Source organism: Impatiens glandulifera, chromosome 1 (genome assembly GCF_907164915.1).
Source record: "Impatiens glandulifera chromosome 1, dImpGla2.1, whole genome shotgun sequence".
NCBI classification, from domain to species: Eukaryota; Viridiplantae; Streptophyta; class Magnoliopsida; order Ericales; family Balsaminaceae; genus Impatiens; species Impatiens glandulifera.
The window spans coordinates 87,033,344-87,055,316 of record NC_061862.1 but is presented as its reverse complement, the minus strand read 5'-3'; the positions used below and the strand labels follow the sequence as shown (position 1 = coordinate 87,055,316).

At 34.4% G+C, this 21,973-nt stretch overlaps 2 protein-coding genes across 2 annotated transcripts; both read left to right on the top strand.

The window, feature by feature from the left end:
- The first annotated feature begins 7,408 nt into the window (after positions 1–7,408).
- Positions 7,409–11,842, top strand: LOC124919198 (putative pentatricopeptide repeat-containing protein At2g02150). The gene is made up of 2 exons (XM_047459378.1): positions 7,409–10,168; positions 11,127–11,842. Exon 1 carries the CDS (start codon positions 7,562–7,564, stop codon positions 10,004–10,006), a length of 2,445 nt encoding a protein of 814 aa, XP_047315334.1. The 5' UTR covers positions 7,409–7,561; the 3' UTR covers positions 10,007–10,168; positions 11,127–11,842.
- A 1,202-nt stretch (positions 11,843–13,044) lies between these two features.
- LOC124919199 (molybdopterin synthase catalytic subunit) lies at positions 13,045–15,259 on the top strand. The gene is made up of 2 exons (XM_047459379.1): positions 13,045–13,327; positions 14,553–15,259. The coding sequence occupies exon 2, from the start codon at positions 14,628–14,630 to the stop codon at positions 15,156–15,158; it is 531 nt and encodes a 176-aa protein (XP_047315335.1). The 5' UTR covers positions 13,045–13,327; positions 14,553–14,627; the 3' UTR covers positions 15,159–15,259.
- Positions 15,260–21,973: the final 6,714 nt, after the last annotated feature.

Below are 21,973 nucleotides of genomic sequence, written 5' to 3'. Positions count from 1 at the left end.
TTTATCAGTCGTGGTTTCTATTCCAGTTCAGCAAGTATTTAAGACAGAATCATTCACCCTTTACCGGACTCTCTAACTGTTTTTGCCAGCTGGCAAGATCAGCTGTTACTGCCCTTCTGTTATAACTAATGCAGTTACTCAACTGCTACAAGACCTTTCATATGCTGTGTAACAACTTATTCCAGACTAAAAAACCTGTTGTGTGAATACAGCTTATTAACAACGAAATTACTGAACCTGCCGACTTCGTTAACAATCCGTCGACTTATTAAGAGTTAGAAAACCTAACCCTAAAATTCTCTCGTAACATTAGCCTCCCCATCAACACTTGTTCGCCCACGAACAAGTTGATTGAAAGAAGTTGTGTCTCCCCCCGTCAACACAAATTGAGGATACTTTGTCATCAACCATGACTCTTCCTCCCAACTAGCATCATCATCTGAAGTGTTAGACCACCTGATCAGGAATTGTCCCATACTGACTCCATCCTTCCAAACAATTCTCTCATCTAGAATTGCCACTAGTTCCACAAGGCTGTCCTCTTGTAGGATAGGAATATGAGGATTGACTACTGCATTTCCCCTCGTAACATTAGTCTCCCCTTCAATATTTGTTCGACCACGAACAACACAATTTAAAAAAGAAGCCAGCTTATTTCCAACAAACCAAAGTTTTGGAAATTCATGTTCCAACCAAGATTCATTCTCCCCTATAGATAATAAATGAAGTTTTAACTGACACTCCCAAGTATCTGGTGGCTCTTCAAACCACACAAATTGTTTCAAAATATCTCTCAATTGTAAGGTATAAGAACAATTGCAAAACTCTGCATCTGGTGGTTCTTCAAACCATAATAAGTATTTGCATCTCATCCATGTTTTATGCCATAAAATTTTCTGAAAGCAAGATCCAACATCTTGAGATTTCTCGAACCACAAAATCTGGACGCAATTTGGATTTGGCGCTAAGTATGCTTGAGAAATGGGATCAAACGACAACATCCTATCTTCAAGGCCCAAAACATCTTCAAATATTTCTTTAAATTTTACTTCTCCCAAGTCAACCCGATAATGATCTTCTTTTCCAACGTAGGTTGTCTTCGTATTCTCTTTGTCATCGTACACTTGTGGGACTTGCAAATAAATAATCGAAGAACTTGAATTATCGTAGATTTCTTCATCGAGACTGAGATTGTCGTGTTTGATATCATGAGTATTTGAAGTCTCCATTTCTTTTCCATAACAAAAGTCTTCAACAGGAGGTGCGTCTTCCACTTTAGAACAATCATCATTAAAAGAGGTTTCGTCTTTGTTTAGAGCCGAATATGTCAATGGGGAAGGCATCGATTGTGAATTTGCCAATGTGGAATGTGTCGATTGTCCAACATCTTCTACAGGTTGCTTGTCATCTTCTAGTAACTCATCGGATTCGACTATCAATTTTTGACGATCGTTTTCCCACTTTTGCCTTGTTATTTCTTCATCGGCCTTTTGTTTCTGTCTTTTAATTTCATCAGCGATCCTCCATGATTTTAATAAGCCGGTTATTTGTTGACACTATTCTGCGATTACCTTCCACGGTTCTGGTTGCACTTTCTTTTGTATATGTCGTGGATCGTCCCTGACACATGACCCAAACTCACGTCGCAATAGTTGTTTTAGCTCTCTCCACGTCAATCCTCTGATGAGAGTTTTCATGACCACATGTTCCCTAAGCCATCGTAGTGCATTTTCCCTCATGTGACTTGTCGCAAGATGAACCTCGTCTTCTTCAAGTGTGTCGTTAACCCGAAAAAATCTTTCTGCCTCATAAATCCAGTCTTCAACATCTTCGACATTTTCTCCAAAGAATTTTGGAAAATTCATTTTGACAACCCACTACACTTTATTCATTCATACGCCTGACTATGTTTATGATTTTCATTCAACTATCCGTCGATACGTGTTTCCACCATATTGCCAAGAATGACGCTCTAATACCAATGATATTATGAAAACTATACGTATACAATATGTAATCTAGGTTTGACAGTACCTTAGTAACTGTCGATAAAATGAGTGATTAGAGGAGTAGAGAATGAGAATAATTGCAGATCAACAATTGATAGGAAGAAGAGATTGAATTAGAAGAAGAGATTAGAAGAGATGCAGAATGAGAATAGGAAGAGTTAATCAGGGTTACCTGAAGAGTCAATTCATTAGTCGTGGTTTCTATTCCAGTTCAGCAAGTATTTAAGACAGAATCATTCACCCCTTTACAGGACTCTCTAACTGCCTTTGCCAGCTGGCAAGACCAGCTGTTACTGCCCTTCTGTTATAACTAATGCAGTTACTCAACTACTACAAGACCTTTCATATGCTGTGTAACAACTTATTCCAGACTAAAAAACCTGTTGTGTGAATACAACTTATTAACAACGAAATTACCGAACCTGCCGACTTCGTTAACAATCCGTCGACTTATTAAGGGTTAGAAAACCTAACCCTAAAATTCTCTCGTAACAGTCTTTTTTATAAAGCTATTTATGGCCTCAAACAAGCCCATCAGGCTTGTTATGCTACATCATTTTCTAAAGGTTTCATTGAAGCCAAGTCAGATATGTCTTTATTTCTATTTCACTCTGGTGCTATTATTTCATACATTCTCGTTTATGTCGATGATATTGTCTTCACATGTAACTCTACAACTCATATCTCTACAATAAGTAAACGTTTAAGTGAAACATTTCCAATAGAAAATCTTGGTCAGATAGAACACTTTTTTCTGAATGAAAGAAACATGCAATATCTCAAGATTATTTATATCTTAGACATAATATATTAATTATATTCTTACACATGCTGACATTTTTAATTACAAGCCACTCCACACCCCTATGTCTTCATGTTCATCTCTCTCTCGACATGATGGTGATCCACTTTATGATCCTATAATTTACAGAAGTATTGTTGGAGCTCTTCAATATTTGACACTTACTCATCATGATATAACATTTGATGTTAATAGAGCATGTCAGTTTATCCAAACTCCCGTTACATCTCACTAGATAAATGTCAAACGAATAATGTGATACTTTTTTTTGGGAAAATAGCTTAACGTCATTTCATTAAGAACCCAAAAGTGGTAGAAAGGGTCAATTATCAAAGTTAGACAAACCCTAACTTTGATTAAAAGAATCAAACGACCCTAGAGTATCATATTAGAAAAAAAAGATTACATACAACTAAAGCATACCAATCATACTACTTAACATTCTTGTTCAATGTAGCCAATATCATTTCCGCTACTTTCGGATCCCAATCTACTGCTCTCGCAGCCCACCTAGCTACTTTTTCTAATCACTTGTTTGGTTTTATGCTTCTTTATTAGTGATTGAACTGTTACATTTGATGATGCCTGTTTGTGAGCATTGACTTCATTCCCTTGGATCAATTTTGTTTTAGAGGAGCCAACACTAATCTGATAAAAAGAATTATGTTTCCGTATTTTATGAATTTTACATTTACCTTCACATTCTTTTGCTTCATTTTTGTCTGACTTGCTTTGGTCTATTTTCAAAGTTTCCTCTTTACTATCATCCACTTCATTCTTATCACTTCCCCTTTTTCTTCCTCTACTCTTCATCTTCTTCTTTCTATAATTTTTCATCTTTCATTTCCTTTGATTCTTCATCATTCTCATCTCCATCTTTAGCTTCCTCATTCTGATTGTCTGATTCTTCAGTTTTAGCTTCCTCATTTTTGCTTCTGAACTTTTAGTTTTTCCTTCTGTTCTTCAATTACTTTTGCACATTTATTACTCGGATGTTCAAAAGTATTGCAGAACGTACATCTGTTTTGCCTCCATTCATACGTAATATCTATGTTTATGGGTTTGCCTCTTCTAGCAACTACTGTTATCTTTGTTGGTAAAGTGTTTATAGGATGCACTTCAATTCTTATCCTAGCATATGTGATTTGTTCGCTTTCATCCGTTATTGGGTCCATATATAATGATTTCCCCAAGAGACTAGCGAAATGGCTAAGTGCTTCTGCGTTATACATATGAGCTGAAATGTTCCTTAGTTTAAACCAAATTTGAGTTGTTTTCTTCGGTTGCTGAGTAGGTTCATACCTTCAGACCATTTTTCCAGCTTCATACAGTTTGACCCAACATATGGGTGTCACAGCTTCAGAATATTTTTCAGATTTGTTCTCTGCTTGAATTTCAAGAAATATAGATCATGGATATTTGCTGATACATTTTCCAGTCCCATATGCTCCCATTGTTTTAGTAAACATCCTTAGTGAATGGGAAATATACATGATTCATACCTATGTAGTTCCCAACAACTACATTTTCCAATTCTTTAATGTATTTTTCCTCCACTTCAACAGGTAATTTAAACTCAAAAGGGATTTAAGAATATTAACTATTGGTTAAAAATCTCCTAGGTAAGTTTTGACTTTATATTTCTCCACATCTTCATATTTTTGTCCAACATTTTTCTTCCAGACGTCATTAACTTTCCAATTAGAATTACTTCTGATAGTATAGGTCTTGGTTTTGGGCACTTCATAAGATCCCTCATTGTTTCCACATACCAATTAACTATCTTATTGTATTCCTCCTATTTTAGTAAGTTCCAATCCTGGAGATAGTAAATATTGAGTTGGATAGTGGTTTGCTGTATTTTTTCCTTACTAAGCATAATCTCTCATTTATTTTCTTGGAACTAAGGATGAAAATTTGAAACCGCCCCGCGAAAACCGAACTGAGTTGTCCCGTTCGGGACGGTTTTTCCCCGAAACTGAACGGGGATGGGGCGGTGATGGTTTTTGTGTCCCCCGCCCAGCCCCGTCCCGATTTCACCCCGATTCTGTCCTGAATACCATAAACATAATTAAATATATTAAATCACCCATATATTTATTTATTAACTATATTTTATAAGAGTAGTAAGGTTATTTCTTTTTAATAATATAAAATTTTAATATATTATAAAATATATTATATTAAAAAATTCGTTTATATAATTTTATTTTATAATATTTATTTATTTTTAAAAAAAATAATTATTAACGGTGCCCCGCAGGATTCTCCGAAACCGAAAAAACCGAATGGGTCGGGAATGATATTAAAAAAATCCCCAAAATTAAAACGGGACGGGGATGGTATATGCATTCCCCGCCCCGAACCGCCCCATTGCCATCCCTACTTGGAACAACAATGTCGTAATTTGATTTTTGAGTCCGTAGAGATTTGCCCTTTCGTTGTATCCAACCTTCCATATTTCATCATTTTTTATTTCAGGCTTCAAACTTTCAATTTCATTTAGCATTTTTTCTTCAATCTTCTGATAGCTCTATTTATGCATTTCTGGTTTATTAGAAATCTGTTTTTTTCCTATTTTATCTATCGTTTTCTTACCTAAATCGATTTCCACGAAGTCATACACTTCTTTTGCCTTATTCCTATTCTTTCTCCCCATCTTAGCAGAAAACTGGAATGTAAAAAATTAAGAATGCAAACAACTCAATCAAACCCAATTTACTTACAACCGAGTAAAATCTACGACCAGGAATGACCGTAGACTAGCGAACTAGTGACCATATTTCACAACCCAACGACCTAAGAACTGAAAGCAATCGATGACCTAGAGCAATCACAACCCTAGACTTGTTCTCAAACAACCCTAGCGACTATATTTTTGATTTCCCGACTCAATATTCACGACACAAGTGAATAATTTCTAAACGAACGTACCGGACGTGTCGATTATGTCGATCGTGCCGAATGTGCCAACGATCGTGACTCCGACCACATTTCTTGTAACCTACGATCAAATCAAACAACCGAATTTCGCGCGACCGTTTTGATTATGCTGAACGTATTGACCGTGCCGATTGTGCCAAATATGCCAGACGTGTCAGACGTGCCGACAATCGTGATTTTAATAATGTGATACTTAAAACATACTCCTAGGGGTAGAGCCCACTCCGAATTTTTTTTTTATAGTACAAATGTCACATTACTCCTAATTTCTTAAATTTTTTAATTTAATACACTATTTTTTTATTTAATTTTAAAAAAGACAAAATTTACATTTATATACTCTCGTTTTATTCATAATTTTCTCATAATTTTTAAGTGCCCCCAATTTTTTTTAAGTCCACCATAACTCGGATTCATGTATCCATCCCAATCAATTGATGCACATCAAATTTGAACTTAACAGCTTATTCTAATTCAGATTGGGCCGGATGTTCGGATGTCCGGATGACAGAAGATCGACAACTAGTTATTGTATTTTTCTCGACGATAATCTTTTTTCTTGGAATTCAAAAAAAAAACAAGTCGTAGCTCGATCTAGCACTGAATTTGAATATTGTGCACTTGCCCATTCAACGATAAAACTATATTGACTTCAATCATTATTTAGTGAATTGAGAGTTAATTTACCAACTCCTCATAATCTATGGTGTGACAATATCGGTGTTGCATTTTTATCTGTTAATCCAGTGTTTCATGCTCGCACAAAACATATAAAAATTGATTTTCATTTTGTTCGTGAACGAGTTGTAAAGAATTTGCTTCAAATAAAATATATTTCTACTGAAACCAAATTACAGATATTTTTACAAAAGGTCTTTCATCACACAAATTTGTACGTCTTTTGGACAAATTCACGGTTTGCGCTTCACCGTTTTGTTTGCGGTGAATGTTAAAGAAGACACATAAATTGACTTTTAATAATCGACTAAAGTCATGTCTTCATATTTTTACTCCTATTATTATTTAAAACTTTTTCTTTTTCTTATTTTTATTTATTTTCAAAATTTAGTTTCTCTAGCTAGTTTTAATAGAATAATTCAATTATATTATAATTTAATTCATTAATAATATTTATAATATCAATTAATAATATTCAAACAACCCAATTATCTCGACTTTCTAACTTTCTCTACTCCATAAGAAAAAAACTACACAACTTAGAAAAACATTCTCAAGAAAAGTTATCAATACAAGACTTAGGGTTTACCCAACCATGACATTCAAGGATTATCCACAAACACTTAATTATGATCACAATTATAATACGTTTAGTGGTTTTTCGATTCAAATGGTCATATTAGGGAATATTTTTTCTCGATTTGTTCAATAATTGACACTAAGGCGACGAAAATATTTGTGTTCCCGCCCCGACTCAGCCTCGATTTCACCTTAAACACTAATAAACGAAACTAAATACATAATATCACCAATATATTTATTTATTTTTCATATTTATAACTTTTTTTTTAAAAAAATATGATATAAACGATGCCAAGTAAATTTCTCGAAACCGAATAAAACGAAGATGGTAAAAAAAAAAATCTCAAACAAGCCCTTAGAATTAAAAAGCTAATTCTGCAAAAACTCGCTCCATTTCATTGCATACTGGGGTTTACATCCTCTACTCCAAATGATCCTTCTTCTTCCGCAGCGCGGCGGCAACTCCTTCTTCCTTCCTTTCTTCTCCATTACACCGATTCACTTCTGCTAGACCAATGACCAATGTGAATACTAAGAATCATGAGCTATGTCTTCCGGATTTTTCGCAAGGGAAGCTTCATATGCTCCACACCTTCAAAAAGGGCTCATCACCTTCCGCCGCCGCCTTTCCACACAAACTCACAAGCAGAAACATCAGCAGCAGAAGAAGCTTCATCTTCTTGCCTCTATTATAGATTGTTCTCTGTATTCCTCAACTAAAGTTAATGTCCAAACATATTCTTCTATGTCATTTCTTTCCCATGCCGCCGCGGCCACCGCATCAGCAACATCAGCAGCTTCAACTCGGGCCTTCCTTCGATTCAAGTTAGTAGTGTCTCCTATAAGAGTTTTTCAAAGAAATAAATCAAGTTCCAGTCACATGACTCATTTCGATTTGAATAATTCACAACTATGCGAAGCTTTTGATATAGAATCGATACGTATACTAGTTCGTGAAGAACGATGGTGTGATAGTAGGATAATTAGTTTGTTCGATTCATCCCTAGCTTCGATTTGGATTGCACAGATTCTCGTTGAACTTAAGGAAGAACCTACATTAGCTTTCAAATTCTTCAAACGTGCTAAAATGCGACCTGGCTTTTCCCATACTTCAGAAACTTACTGTATACTTGTCCACATTTTGTTTTGCTCTGGAATGTATATCGATGCTCATAACATTCTTACAGAACTGGTTACTTTGAATAGATTGTTGCCCCTTGATATTACTTTTGATGTCTTGTGGTCTACAAGGAATGTATGTGTACCTGGATATGGTGTATTTGATGCTCTTTTCAGTGTGTTGGTTGATAAAGGAATGCTTGACGAGGCTTGCATGCTTTTCACGAGAATGAAAGCTTTTCGAATTTTCCCAAAAGTGCGGTCCTGTAATTATCTATTGCAGAGGCTCTCAAGTATGGAAAAGGGGGAAATCTTGAGAAAGTTCTTCAGGGATATGCTTGCTGCGGGTGTTGCTCCGTCTGTTTTCACATATAATATAATGATAGATAACTGCTGTAAAGAAGGAGACCTGAAATCGGCTACTACCTTATTCGCACAGATGAAAACTAAAGGTATTATGCCAGACATTGTTACTTTCAACTCTCTTATCGATGGCCATGGAAAGCTTGGAGATTTAGATCTTTCCCTTTGTTTGTTAAAAGAAATGAAGGCAGTTGGCATTTCCCCTGATGTTATAACATACAACACCCTCATAAATTGCTTCTGTAAATACGAAAAAATGCCACGAGCATTCAGATTTCTGCATGAAATGATGGAGAGCGGTTTGAGACCTAATGTTGTGACTTACAGCACATTCATAGATGCGTTTTGCAAGGAAGGTCTGATTCGAGCCGCTCTGAAGTTTTTCGTTGACATGAGACGAATCGGCCTTATACCTAATGTAATCACTTATACGTCGTTGATTGATGCGCATTGCAAATTGGGTAATCTAACCGAAGCTACATATTTAGTCAAGGATATGTTGCAGGAAGGAATCACGTTAAACATTATCACATATACTGCATTAGTTGATGGTCTATGTGAAGAAGGGAAGCTAAAGGAAGCAGAAGAAGTCTTTAAAGGTATGCAAAAGGCTGAAATATCTCCCAACAATGAAATATATACTTCCTTAATCCACGGTTATATCAAGACGAAAAAGATCGGAAGTGCAATGGATATCTTTGATAAACTGAGAAACAAAGAAGAAGCAGGGATTCAACCCGATTTGGTTATGTATACAACTGTCATTTGGGGTCTTTGTAACAATGGAAGAATTGCAGATGCTATTACTTTGTTTCGCGAAATGCAAGGATTCGGGATAGTGGCAAATCCTGTTGTGTACACAGTACTTGTTAATGCATATTTAAAAGCCCGGAAAACTGAACAGGCGGCAGATCTATTACAGAAAATGAATGATTCTGGCATTGTCTCTACAACCGTGACTTATTGTGTGTTAATAGATGGTTTATGCAAGTTGGGTCTTGTACATGAGGCTATTGTTCATTTTCAAAGAATGAAAGACTTTGGTGTGAAGCCAAATGTTGTTGTCTATACAGCCATGATAGATGGTCTTTGTAAGAACGATCTTATAGAGGATGCACAAGTGTTGTTCGACGAGATGGAGAATAAAGGCTTAATTCCAGATAAAACTGCATACACGTCGCTGATTAATGGAAACTTTAAGAATGGGAAGATCGAGGAAGCTTTGAGACTGCAAAAGTGTATGATTGACGCCAGTATTGAGTTTGATCTTATAACTTACACTTCTTTAATTAGGGGATTGTCTAGATCAGGTTATGTGGAAAAAGCAAGATGTTTGTTTGATGAGATGATTAGTAAAGGTGTGGAACCTGATGAGGTGGTTTATAATATTCTTATAAAGAAGTATTATCAACTAGGGGATGTTGATAAGGCTCTGGAGTTGCAAAATGAAATGACAGAGAGGGGTCTTACAAAGGGAGATTATGTTCTTCCTCCTAGTTCTCAAACTTGAAAGAGGACAAATTGTTAATCTTGTAATTGGACAATGATATCCTTTTGAGAAGAAGACTCAGAAGAAAGAAGGGCCATCCAAAATATGATCAAGTGGCGACACTCGTGTCTAGTCCTATTCCATCATAGATCACTTTGACCAGGAGAAACGGTTGTAAACAAGGTAATTTTTTTCTTTCTACTTTTTCTTTATGCAGCTACTAGCATCTATGGTATTGCATTGTTTTGATGCAATAGAACCCTAATCTTCATTAGGAGAGAACAAAGCTTATAGAAGTATTACATGCTGAAATTAGGTGAACTTAATTTAGGCCTTGTCTGACCCACTAATCAATCATCAACCAAAATACCATTTATTGAAAATATATATTTATACCCATTTCCTTTGCTTTGTCATTGTTTTCTTAAACGACCGTTTGAATAAAATAAAATGAACTTTTGTTAAAAATAATATATTTATGCCCTAATGTCTTTTACTCAAATAACTTATTTTGTATAACATGCATCAAACAAGGTTATTTAGAAATAACTACTTGGCTATTCAAATAACCCAGATCAAACAAGTCCTTAATGAAGAGCAAGTTGTAAATTAACTATTTATATGTGTTAGACAAGTAATTGGTTCTCTATAATGTGGCCGTGTTAAAATAAAAGAATGAGGCTGTTAAGGGACCTATGTCTTGCTACCTTTATCAAATTGTTGAGTATCTCAGCTCCCATACTTAACTATAATAATGGCCTCATTTGAAAAGTGTATATCATTGAGAAATAATCATATTTGTAGTTGTAACAAATATATTTAATTTTTGGTGTAAAATTGTGGCTGGGAGATCACAATTTCATTTGATAAATAAACTTGTGAACCGAAGAAAAATATATATTTTTGTTTGGTAAAAATACTGCTCTCTGCTCAATCAAGATTTTGCTCGCATTGAAGCTTTAGCTTTATCTGTTGACCCCTTCTATGAGATCTTCTTGGCATTTCACAGCTTGAGTCGAAACTTGAATATAAAATTTAAATGTATAAAGGATGGATGTTCTTCGACCCATTCAAGTTTTCTTTGTTAAACCTTCTCAAAGATTCTCTATGTTACTCATTTGTGGGCTTTATTGTGTTACAGTGGATGGTGGTTTGGTAAAATCAAAAAGGTTCCCTTATGCCATTGGAGGAGTTGAATCTAACTGGCCAAAGCATCTGTATTCTTCAAAGATTCTTCTTGATCATAGGATTGAGTCCACTCAAGAGAGGTTGAAATGTGGGGGGGCATAATTGGAATTTGATCACGGATTTCAATCCAATTAACTGAATTGGAAAATATTTTGATGGATTCATCATGGGTGGCCCTCCTGCACTATATCTCTGTTGATGAGGTAATGTTTAACAAATGAAAATGCATTTCTCATTTTTATAGTATATGTGATTAGATAAGTTTCCTTATGTTTTCCCTTTGACATCCCTTAACTGTCAAAGATTAAAGGCTCTTGGTCAGTCCATCATTGAAAATGTTTCAGGTGTGAAACTCGAATCCATTAACCGAATCCATGACTTTGTGGACCTCCGCCACTGTAATATGAAATGAGAACATGTTAATAAAATTTTGACTGTGTCATATTAACTTCATTTCTTAAATGTAATCTTATTTAGGTTCACTTTGAGATGGACAAGAAAAAGGTGTTGAATTTTGTGACAATTTAGTGGAGTAACCATTATAGTTCATAGTTGTTCAATGCTCATTAGTGGATGAACCCATTATGGCATTAGTGGAGGAGCTTTTGTAGTACATTAATTCTTGCTAATGCATTATTGCATACTTCAAATTGATATATTAAAATACCTTCTAAGATAGCTGGGGATTATTAATGTTGATTTTGGTAAATTCAAGTTGAAAAAATTGCTAGTCTTGACAATTGTGAACTTGTCTGATTTTATGGAAAAAAAAAAGTATGATTAAAGTTTTGTGTGTCTTAACATTTGAATAGATCAAAATTTTAGATTTGATTCTCCTTAAAAACACTCTAAATTAAAATAAGTGATGCTAAACTGACAACGAGAATAAACCCTGGGTCACAAGAAAATATTTAATAATAGTTGTTGAAGTTGTTTGTGTCAGATTTTTCTCGATTCCTTTGTATAACTTAAATGTTTTGTTCAAATAATTTTTTGAATGATTTTTAACTACTCGACTGCAATATGGAAGGATAATGAAAAACATTGAACATATATTTTATTTTTATTTTTTTTTTATTTTTATTTTTTTTTGTTAAGAATGTTAATTTTTTATATTAATTAAAAAAATTATTTAGTTGAAGTTCTAGAAAGGAGTATATATATAAATACTATAATTAAATACTATTTCATTCATAATATTATTTTTGTATGGTTGCCTGATTAGGTTCACGGGCCTTAGCAACTATTAGACAAGTAAATTTTTCCCTTAATTTAATAAAGGACATAGTCTCACCAACCGAAACAACTTTGACTGAAAGGAGAGGGGAAGAAGGGAGGAAAATCCGTATTTGACTGAAAGGAGAGGGGAAGAAGGGAGGAAAATCCGTATTAAGAGGACAGTGAGTTACTCATATGTCTTAGGATTTCAGTTCTTTGTAAGCAAACTTTGAGGAGCGTAGCGAATTCTGTTTACTTGTTTAATTCATTTTAGATCTCTTTCCCTATTTCTGTCTATCCTCTTTCTTCAGCTAGCGTATCTTACTTCTTCTATCTTCTATCCTGACTTTCACAAATAAAATTATTACTAAATATTTTTTGGGAAAAATAAATAAATTGTTTTCAATTTACTTATATACACATATAATCTTTTTAAAATCTAGAAACAAATAAAAAAAATAAAAAAAATAATTAAAATTATATAATAAATATAATGATACTAATAGCATTAATATAGATTAGGTTAAATTGAAAAATGAGTTTATATTAAAAGTAAGGCCAAATTGAAATGTGCCTAATATTTCAGGGGCTAATAATAGATATTTCTTAAATCTCTAGCTTATATATCTATCTATCAATGGCGGCCAATTTGGATTTTCCCACTATCCATTCAATCAACAACAACCAAGTGACAAAAAGAAATAGAAATGCTACCAGATTTGGATGATCTTGCTTCAACAATCTCCTTCTTCGATCTGGATTGCTCATCCACTATTTAACGACCCAATCTTCAGCTCCACAAACCCACATAGATCACTTTCCGGATTCATTTGGACTCTTTAACGCAGATCGATCGGCAACCTAAAATTTCCAACAGAAGCTGAAAATCTCAAAGTGACCTCTCTTGGGTCTTACTTGGTTCAATCTCAGTTGCAGGTTAGTTGGCAATATATCCATTTGTTTCCTCTTGAACCAAGTAATTTTGTTATTTGGTTTTCCTGAATTCAATTTTTATGCTTTGGAAACCCTCTATAGTTATTTTCTTGGTAGATGCAAGGGTTTGTAATCAGATAGGAGTTTTAAAAGATAGATAACAGTGTATATGTCTTTTTATTCTGACAATGTAAAAAGATTGGGATTGCAGGAATTCTTATCAGCAGAATGAGTGAAAAAATAACAGAAAATCATTAGTTTGATGATGGTTGTAAGTGAAAGCATGAGAACTCAATCAAACATACATCAATTTGTAAAATATAGATACCCTCTTGCTGAAACTAACATAGAATGAAATTGTGCATAGTGTGTATTTATAAGGCAATTGTTCTGTTTGAGATTGATACCAATCTTTCTTTATTTATGCCAAGTTCATCACCTACAAATAAGTGGAAGACTAAAGGAAGGATTTGTGATGATTTAGCCTAAATTCGGTAGGAGTAGAAGGATAAGAAGTAAACCGTCAATAAATTGTGGGATACATTTTGTACAAGGGTGTGGTTCACTATGATACACCTAACATCCGATTATCCTGAATTTGGACAGATTGTAGATTTGTTCAGACACTGTTTAGGTGTATGATCTCAATTTGTAGTTCAGATCTGAGGAGGATGAACAACGGTTTTGGTTGCTACATATTTTAATGTTTTTAGTACATGTTTATCGAATTTGAGTTTTTAACTATTAGGAGACTGAACCAGGTACCTGAAATGGCAATGGGTCTTACCTTGTAGATCACAGCTTTATCTTAGATTCGATTCCTACTAAAACCCTCTCATTAAAAGAGGGTCATGACCCCGGAATTAAACCCTGGTTACTCACAATCATATGATTTCATTGGAAAATCTCCAAAAAATAAAATTGAAAGTTGTTTTTTTTTTTTGTTTTTTTTCTAATTATGTATCCATATTATAGTGTGATTTTTTGTTCCATTTGGTATAATAATTTTTTCTCTAGATTATTTGGATCATGATTTAGGTTATTTTCTAGATGAATGTGACTTTTGACCATCATAACAAATATAGATCATTTTCGAATCATGAAAAATATATAACACTAAGAAAGCTCTAATTGAAGTGGGGTTGTGCTATCTTCCTCTGGGATTGGTTTATAAAAAAGTGCCTTTATTTTGGTAAGTTTTCTAACTGTTTTTGTTTTTTCTCTATAGGTTGGACCATACACAGTCAATTTTGTGTTTTCTTATTTTCATATCAAAACCAAAAAACAAGGTTTCTCATAAGAAATGGCAGATGAATCGAACAACGTCATTGAAATCCTAGAGGAGAATATTCCAATTGATTTCGCCAAATACATCAGTTACATTCAAGCACCACATTGTGGAGCCATATCAACATTCTTCGGAACAACACGCGATAACTTCAATGGGAAAACTGTGGTTGAGTTACATTATGAAGCTTATGTTCCAATGGCGGTTAAATGCATAAAATCGATATGTTCATCTGCCAGATCATCGTGGAACCTCAACGGAATTGTAGTTATCCACAGGCTTGGTTCTGTGGCTGTTGGTGAAACGAGTATTTTTGTGGCTGCATCGTCGGTTCATAGGGGAGATTCTTTAGATGCTTGCAAGTTTTTGATCGATGAATTTAAGGCGACGGTTCCCATATGGAAGAAAGAAGTTTATTCTGATGGTGAAGTTTGGAAGGAAAATGCAGAGTTTATGGATAGGAGAATGGATCTTGGTGATGATGGTATGAATGGTGGTTATAAGAAGAAGGGTTGTTGTAGGAAAGAAGATAAAGTTGGATGTTGAGGTTCATATCATCATATGGAAACTTTTGTACCATCATTTTTATTGTTAACCTTAATAAGTACTTCTTCTCAATAAAAATATTTATGAAAAATAGTTGAATATGGAAACTCCATTTTTAGGTTGATGTTATGCATATATTTTTTTTTTATAAAGATTATGTTTGAGTTTTTTTAAATTAGAATGGGTCGGTAAATCGAAATTTTTGGTATAAGAAAAATTATACCTTATCGAAATTTACATAACATTTTTTAAATCAAGAAAATATTGAAACTAGTTCTTTAATAAAAACAAATATAATACATTTTTTTCCAAAAAAAAATATAATACATTTTATAATGATTGTATCTATAATTTTATTAATACTGAACCAAAATATAAGTAATTTTTGTACACCTAGAAATAAAAATTAGTATTATGAGACAGATTTTGTTTTTAAGATATAATTGAATTAGATAAAAATTAAATATAGTGAAAATTAAATAAAAAAATTTTGATAAATTTTAAATTAAATTATTATTTTAATAATTTATATTTATTAAATATGGTGTGTTTTCATTTTTTTTTAGAAAAAAAAGAAGAAGTCAGCTATTAAATAAGCTAAAGATTTTTTATTTATGAAAAGACTTGAATTTGGATAAATTATATCATTAATATATATAATTTGAATTGAAATAATTCAAATTTAAGTTTTATTTAATAAAAATAAATCAAATTTTAACTATATTATATAGTCCATTCAAATTTAAGTTTTATTTAATAAAAATATACCAAAATTTAACTATAAATAATAAGAGTCAGGCAACAACGAGGTTAAAATGAGAGCAAGGTCACGAATTCAACGAAGCTCACGTGGGTAAAAGAGATAAATAAAAAAAATCTACTGAACATATCAATTTTCTCAAAAAAAAAATATATTTCTCTCTCAAATACGTGACCATGTTGGGATAAAAATGTCCTTAACATATATTTCGGACAAAAATCTTCTGAGCCATTCTCCAAAAAAATAAAATTTCGCTCTTCTCTTGAGCAAGGCCATGTTTGAGACAAAAATCATGTTCGAGACAGAAACTCTCTTGGTCATGTTTAGGATAAAATTTTCCGGAACATAGCCCCTTTCCATTTTTTTTCTCTACTGTACATCTCAGTCAAAGTCTTGTTTACGTGTTATAACTTAGTTACCCAAATTATTTCAAAATAATAATTAGACTAGTTTAAAAAAAAATCGTAAATAGTCATTAATTATATAAAATAAGAGAGGTGATACGAGAAACGAATTTGGAGGAAACTAATCCATTAGCGAATCCCCGTGGCATAACATGTAGGTAAAAAAATAATTATTTTTGCTTTCTTTTTCCACATAAGATAATTCCCCCTCATTTCAAACTCCCTCTCATTTCCGCTAAACCCTTCATTTTTTCAATCTATCTCCGCTCAAACTCCCTCTCATTTCCGCTCAAACCCTAACCCTAAGTATCTATTACTATTCAAACGAAATCCGCTCAAACCCTAATCCTAAGTATCCGCTACTCTTCAAACGGAATTCGCTCAAACCCTAATCTTAAGTATATATGATGCTCTTCAAACGATATTCGCTCCTCTACTTCTTCTATTCAACTTCTTATTTTTCAAACGTTATTAAATTTCTTCTTCTTTAAACGTTATTCAATTTCTTTTTCTTCTCCTATCTATAAAACGTTTCCTTCTACAAACCCTAAGTTTTGTTACTAATTAACATCTGGTTATTGTCACAGTAAGTATGTCAACAATAAGACTTTAGGTAAAAGGAAAGCTTCAGATAGAGATGAAAGGTAACAGGAACTTCTCATTGTTGTACTGTTTTCATTAATGTGTTGTCAAGTGTCGTATGCGATGCTGCATATGTGTCATATATTGTGTTGTCCCTTGTTGATAAAAATTAAGCTTAAACTGTTAATATTTTGTTGTCTTGTGTGTTAGACTATGTCGTCGTGTGTTTTTAGTTATGTTGTCATATGTCGATTACAATACTAATATCTTCTTATTTATTTTGCAGAAGATTTAGTGGGGTGTTATATAACAGAAAGATTACCAACAAAAATGTTGCTTTCTCTGACCCCTACTAGTGCTTGCGAAGGCTGCTTCTAAATTCAAGACCACAACTCAATCAAAAACAATACAACCTGCGAGAATTGATTCGGGGTAAAAGGAGCCCAATAGCTTTTTCGTTAAGGACCTACCCAAAAGGACTATACCATCTTGTTCGAGAGCTGACAGACCTACAGAAACAAGTTGTGAGGGATATAGGATTCGGCTCAATGCTCTCATTGAACGTCTCTAAATGTCCCACGAAATTGTCACTTCACCTTTTGAAGATTTTCAAACCCAACAAGATTTGGTTGCCATTAAACAACAGGGAGAGACTAAGAATAGACGAAGAGGATGTCAATAACATTCTGAATCTCCCCCGATGTGACATTGCAATCGAGGAGTCGCAAGGGAAATATGAAAACTCCGAATCATCGTAATATATCAAAGTACTAAGGGCATGGAGGTCAAGATGGGAGGGGCAACCGAATAAAGGATTTCCTTCAACAACATGCATGCCAAATATTATTAAACAGAACATATCCGTAGATGACAATTTCAAGCGTGATTTTGTCATCTACGTGGTATCGAATTTTCTTTCCACCAATCAGAATAAATCTTGCAGGTAAACCTTAATCTTACACTATGTTGTCCCGTGTGTTATACTATATTGTCCCGTGTACTACACTATTTTGTCCCATGTATTTCATTGTGTTGTCAGTAGTGTTACACTATATTGTCCTGTGTAATACTATTCTGTCTCTTAAACTATGTTGCATGTTCAAGATTTTAAAATCCCTGGTGAATGTTGATGAAATAAAGAATTTAAATTGGTGCAATTTTGTATACACCGAACTTCTTGACAGTGTTATAGAGTGGCAAGCGTAACCAACCTCGTACTTCACAGGGCCACTAACGTTTTTAATGGTAATGATTTTTTTTTTAAAAACATCCAATTTAAACTAGTAAATACTAAACCTTTCATTTTTTCCTTCAGCTATGTTACATGGACAGAGTATCAAAGTTTAGAACTAGACGAAAATAGCACAGGATTTTTCCAATCTTGTCTTGCTGGAATGATGAGATGGTTAAAGAGAGAAGCCTTGTGGAGAAGAAAAATTGGCAGTTCTTCTGAGGAAGCATTATTGATAGGATTTCAATATGTGCTACTGCTTCAGAGCACCAAACTAATGAAGGTGTCCCAACTAATCAAATGGCTACTTGGAAAAGAGTGTCCAATGCAACAAATCAAATGGTTAGGGTTATACATGAGGTTGAAGATGCAGTGCAACACTTGAGCACATTCTCTACCTCCTCTAAAACTGTCAGTGTGACTTTCATCCACGACAATTTTATCAAGCCCTTGAGCGAGGCTATAGAGAGGATAAAAGTGATGCACAACAGGTTCCAAGAACCATCTGACAAATCAAAAGAAGCCGAAGAATAGGAAGAACAATTCTGTGATGACTGCATTGTGGGCCATAAAGTCACCTTGGAGGAGGAGGAAGTTACCATTGTTCAGGATGGACAAAATGAGGAGGACATTACCATTGTCCAGTAGGAGCAAAATGAGGAGGACGTTACCATTGTCTAGGAGATGCAGAAAGAGGAGAATGCTACCATTGTCAAGGAGTGGCAAAATGAGGAGGACGTTACCATTGTCCAGGAGATGCAAAATGAGGAGGACGTTACCATTGTCCAAAAGATGCAAAATGAGGAGGACGTTACCATCGTTCAGGAGATTCAAAATGAAAATGTTGATGAGAATGTTGATGAGGATGTTGATAATAATGATGTAGATGAGGATGTTGATAATAGTGATGATGATGTTGATTACAATAATGAAAATGGTGATGGCGATGATGTTGAGGGTGATGATGATAATGATAATAATGTTGAAAAAAATGATGTTGATGAAGTTGAAGATGGTGATTTTGATGATGATGAGGAAATAAATGATAGTGGGAAGTCATTGGTAGTGAGTGGAAATTCAATGATAGTAGAGCTTGTTTCAATGATATTACCAACTCCCCAACGACCGCGGAGAGTGGTCACTCTATCGATCCATTTGAGATCGCCTTATATTGTTGAGATTGAGGTTGAATTGCCACACTTGAGAGTTAGGGACAAAGTATACGCGAACCTGGTATTCGCAAAAAAAAAATCAAGAGGAGATTTTGTACTTTAGCACTATGACTACTCTCAAACGCGGCACTCTAAAGACAATTCAGAAAAATAGTTGGTTGAATGCAGGGATAATCGATGTCTAGGCTCATGAAATGAATATCTACGTCAAACACACTACAAAACCAGGAGCACCTCGAAGCCAAGTTTTTTTTCTCAACCACTCATAGTGTGAGTACTACACATGAAAATTAAGTCTTTATATAATAATTTTTTTCTCATAGACAATGAATATTCTTGCTCGCATTTTCTTGGGTTATGCCACAAGTCCACTTCGAATCTCCCTTGTATGTCTTCATGTGTAGCATACAAAATACTTCACAATCCTTATAGTTCCACACGTCTTGCCAGGTCATTTTCAATAGCCTCGCAATGCATTTAAAAAGTTCGTAAAAAATGCTCTACTTCATATCCGCAACAAAGTTCAAAAACTTGCATCCAATATTATTCAATACTGCATCCAATAGTATCCAATAGCATTATTGAAGACTATTGGATGCAAGTTTTTAAACTTTGTTGCGGATATGAAGTTGAGCATTTTTTACGAACTATTTAAATGCATTGAGAGACTATTGAAAATGACTTGACAAGACGTATAGAATTATAAGGATTGTGGAGTATTATGTATGCTGCACATAGACACATACAAGGGAGATCCGAAGTGGACTTGTGGTATAACCCGAGCAAATGCGAGCAAGAATATTCATTGTCTATGAGAAAAAAACTATTATATAAAGACTTAATGTTCATGTGTAGTACTCACACTATGAGTGATTGAGAAAAAAACTCGGCTTTGAGGTGCTCCTGGTTTTGTAATGTGTTTGATGTAGATATTCATTTCATAAGCCTAGGCATCGATTATCCCTACATTCAGCCAACTAATTTTCTGAATTGTCTATAGGGTGCCGCGTTTGAGAGTAGTCATAGTGCTGAAGTACAAAATCTCCTCTTGATTTGTCTTTTCTGCGAATATCAGGTTCGCGTATACTTTGTCTTTAACTCTCAAGTGTGGTAATTCAACCTCAATCTCAACAATATAAGGCGATCTCAAATGGGTCGGTAGTGTGACCACTCTCCGCGGTCGTTGGGGAGTTGGCAATATCCTTGAAACAGACTCTACTATCATTAAATTTCCACTCACTACCAATCTTCCCACTATCATTTATTCCTCCTCATCATCAAAATCATCATCTTCAACTTCATCAACATCATTTTCTCAATATTATTATTATCATCAAAATCATCATCTTCAACTTCATCAAAATCATTTTTCTCAACATTATCATCATCACCCTCAACATCATCGTTATCGTCATCACCATCACCATTTTCATTATTGTAATCAACATCATCATCGTCACTATTATCAACATCCTCATCTACATCACTATTATCAACATCCTCATATTGCCCTCCTAGACAATGATAATGTTCTCCTCATTTTTCATCTCCTAGATAATGGTAACATTCTCCTCATTTTGCATCTCCTGGACAATGGTAACGTCCTCCTCATTTTGCCCCTCCTAAACAATGGTAACGTCCTCCTCATTTTGTATCTCTTGGACAATGGTAACGTCCTCCTCATTTTGCCCTCCTAGACAATGGTAACGTCCTTCTCTTTTTGCATCTCCTGGACAATGGTAACGTCCTCCTCATTTTGCCCCTCCTGTAAAATGGTAACGTCCTCCTTATTTTTCCCATCTTGGACAATGGTAACTTCCTCCTCCTCCAAGGGGACTTTATGGCCCATAGTGTAGTCATCACGAAATTGTTCTTCTATTCTTCGGCTTCTTTTGAGTTGTCAGATGATTTTTAGAACCTTTTATGCTTCGCTTTTATCCTCTCTATAGCCTCGCTCAAGGGCTTGATACAATTGTCGTGGATGAAAGTCACGTCGAAAGCTTTGGAGGAGGTAGAGAATGTGCTCAAGTGATTCACTGCATCTTCAACCTCGTGTATAACCCTAGCCATTTGATTTGTTGCCTTGGACACTCTTTCCCAAGCAGTCATTTGATTAGTTGGGATACCTTCATTAGTTTGGTGCTCCGAAGCAGTAACACACATTTTGAAATCTTATCAATAATGCACCCTCGACAGAATTGCCGATTTTTCTTCTCCACAAGGTTTCTCTCTTTAACCATCTCGTCATTCCAGCAAGACAAGATTGAGAAAATCCCGTGGTATTTTCGTTTAGTTCTGAACTCTTATACTCTGTCTATGTAGCATAGCTGAAGCAAAAAATGAAAGGTTTATTATTTTCTAGTTTAAATTGGATGTTTTAAAAAAAAAATCATTACCATTAAGAACGTTAGTGACCCTATGAAGTACGAGGTTGGTTACACTTGTCACTTTATAACACTGTCAAGAAGTTCAATGTATACAAAATTGCACCAATTTAAATTCTTTATTTCATCAACATTCACCAGAGATTTTAAAATATTGAACCTGCAATATAGTTTAAGAGAGAATAGTATTACACGGGACAATATAGTGTAACACTACCGACAACACAATGAAATACACAGGACAACATAGTATAGTACATGGGACAATATAGTATAATACAC

Excerpts from the sequence above, each read along its gene's own strand:
- LOC124919198 (XM_047459378.1), top strand. The coding sequence starts at position 7,562 with ATGTCTTCCGGATTTTTCGCAAGGGAAGCTTCATATGCTCCACACCTT.
- LOC124919199 (XM_047459379.1), top strand. The coding sequence starts at position 14,628 with ATGGCAGATGAATCGAACAACGTCATTGAAATCCTAGAGGAGAATATT.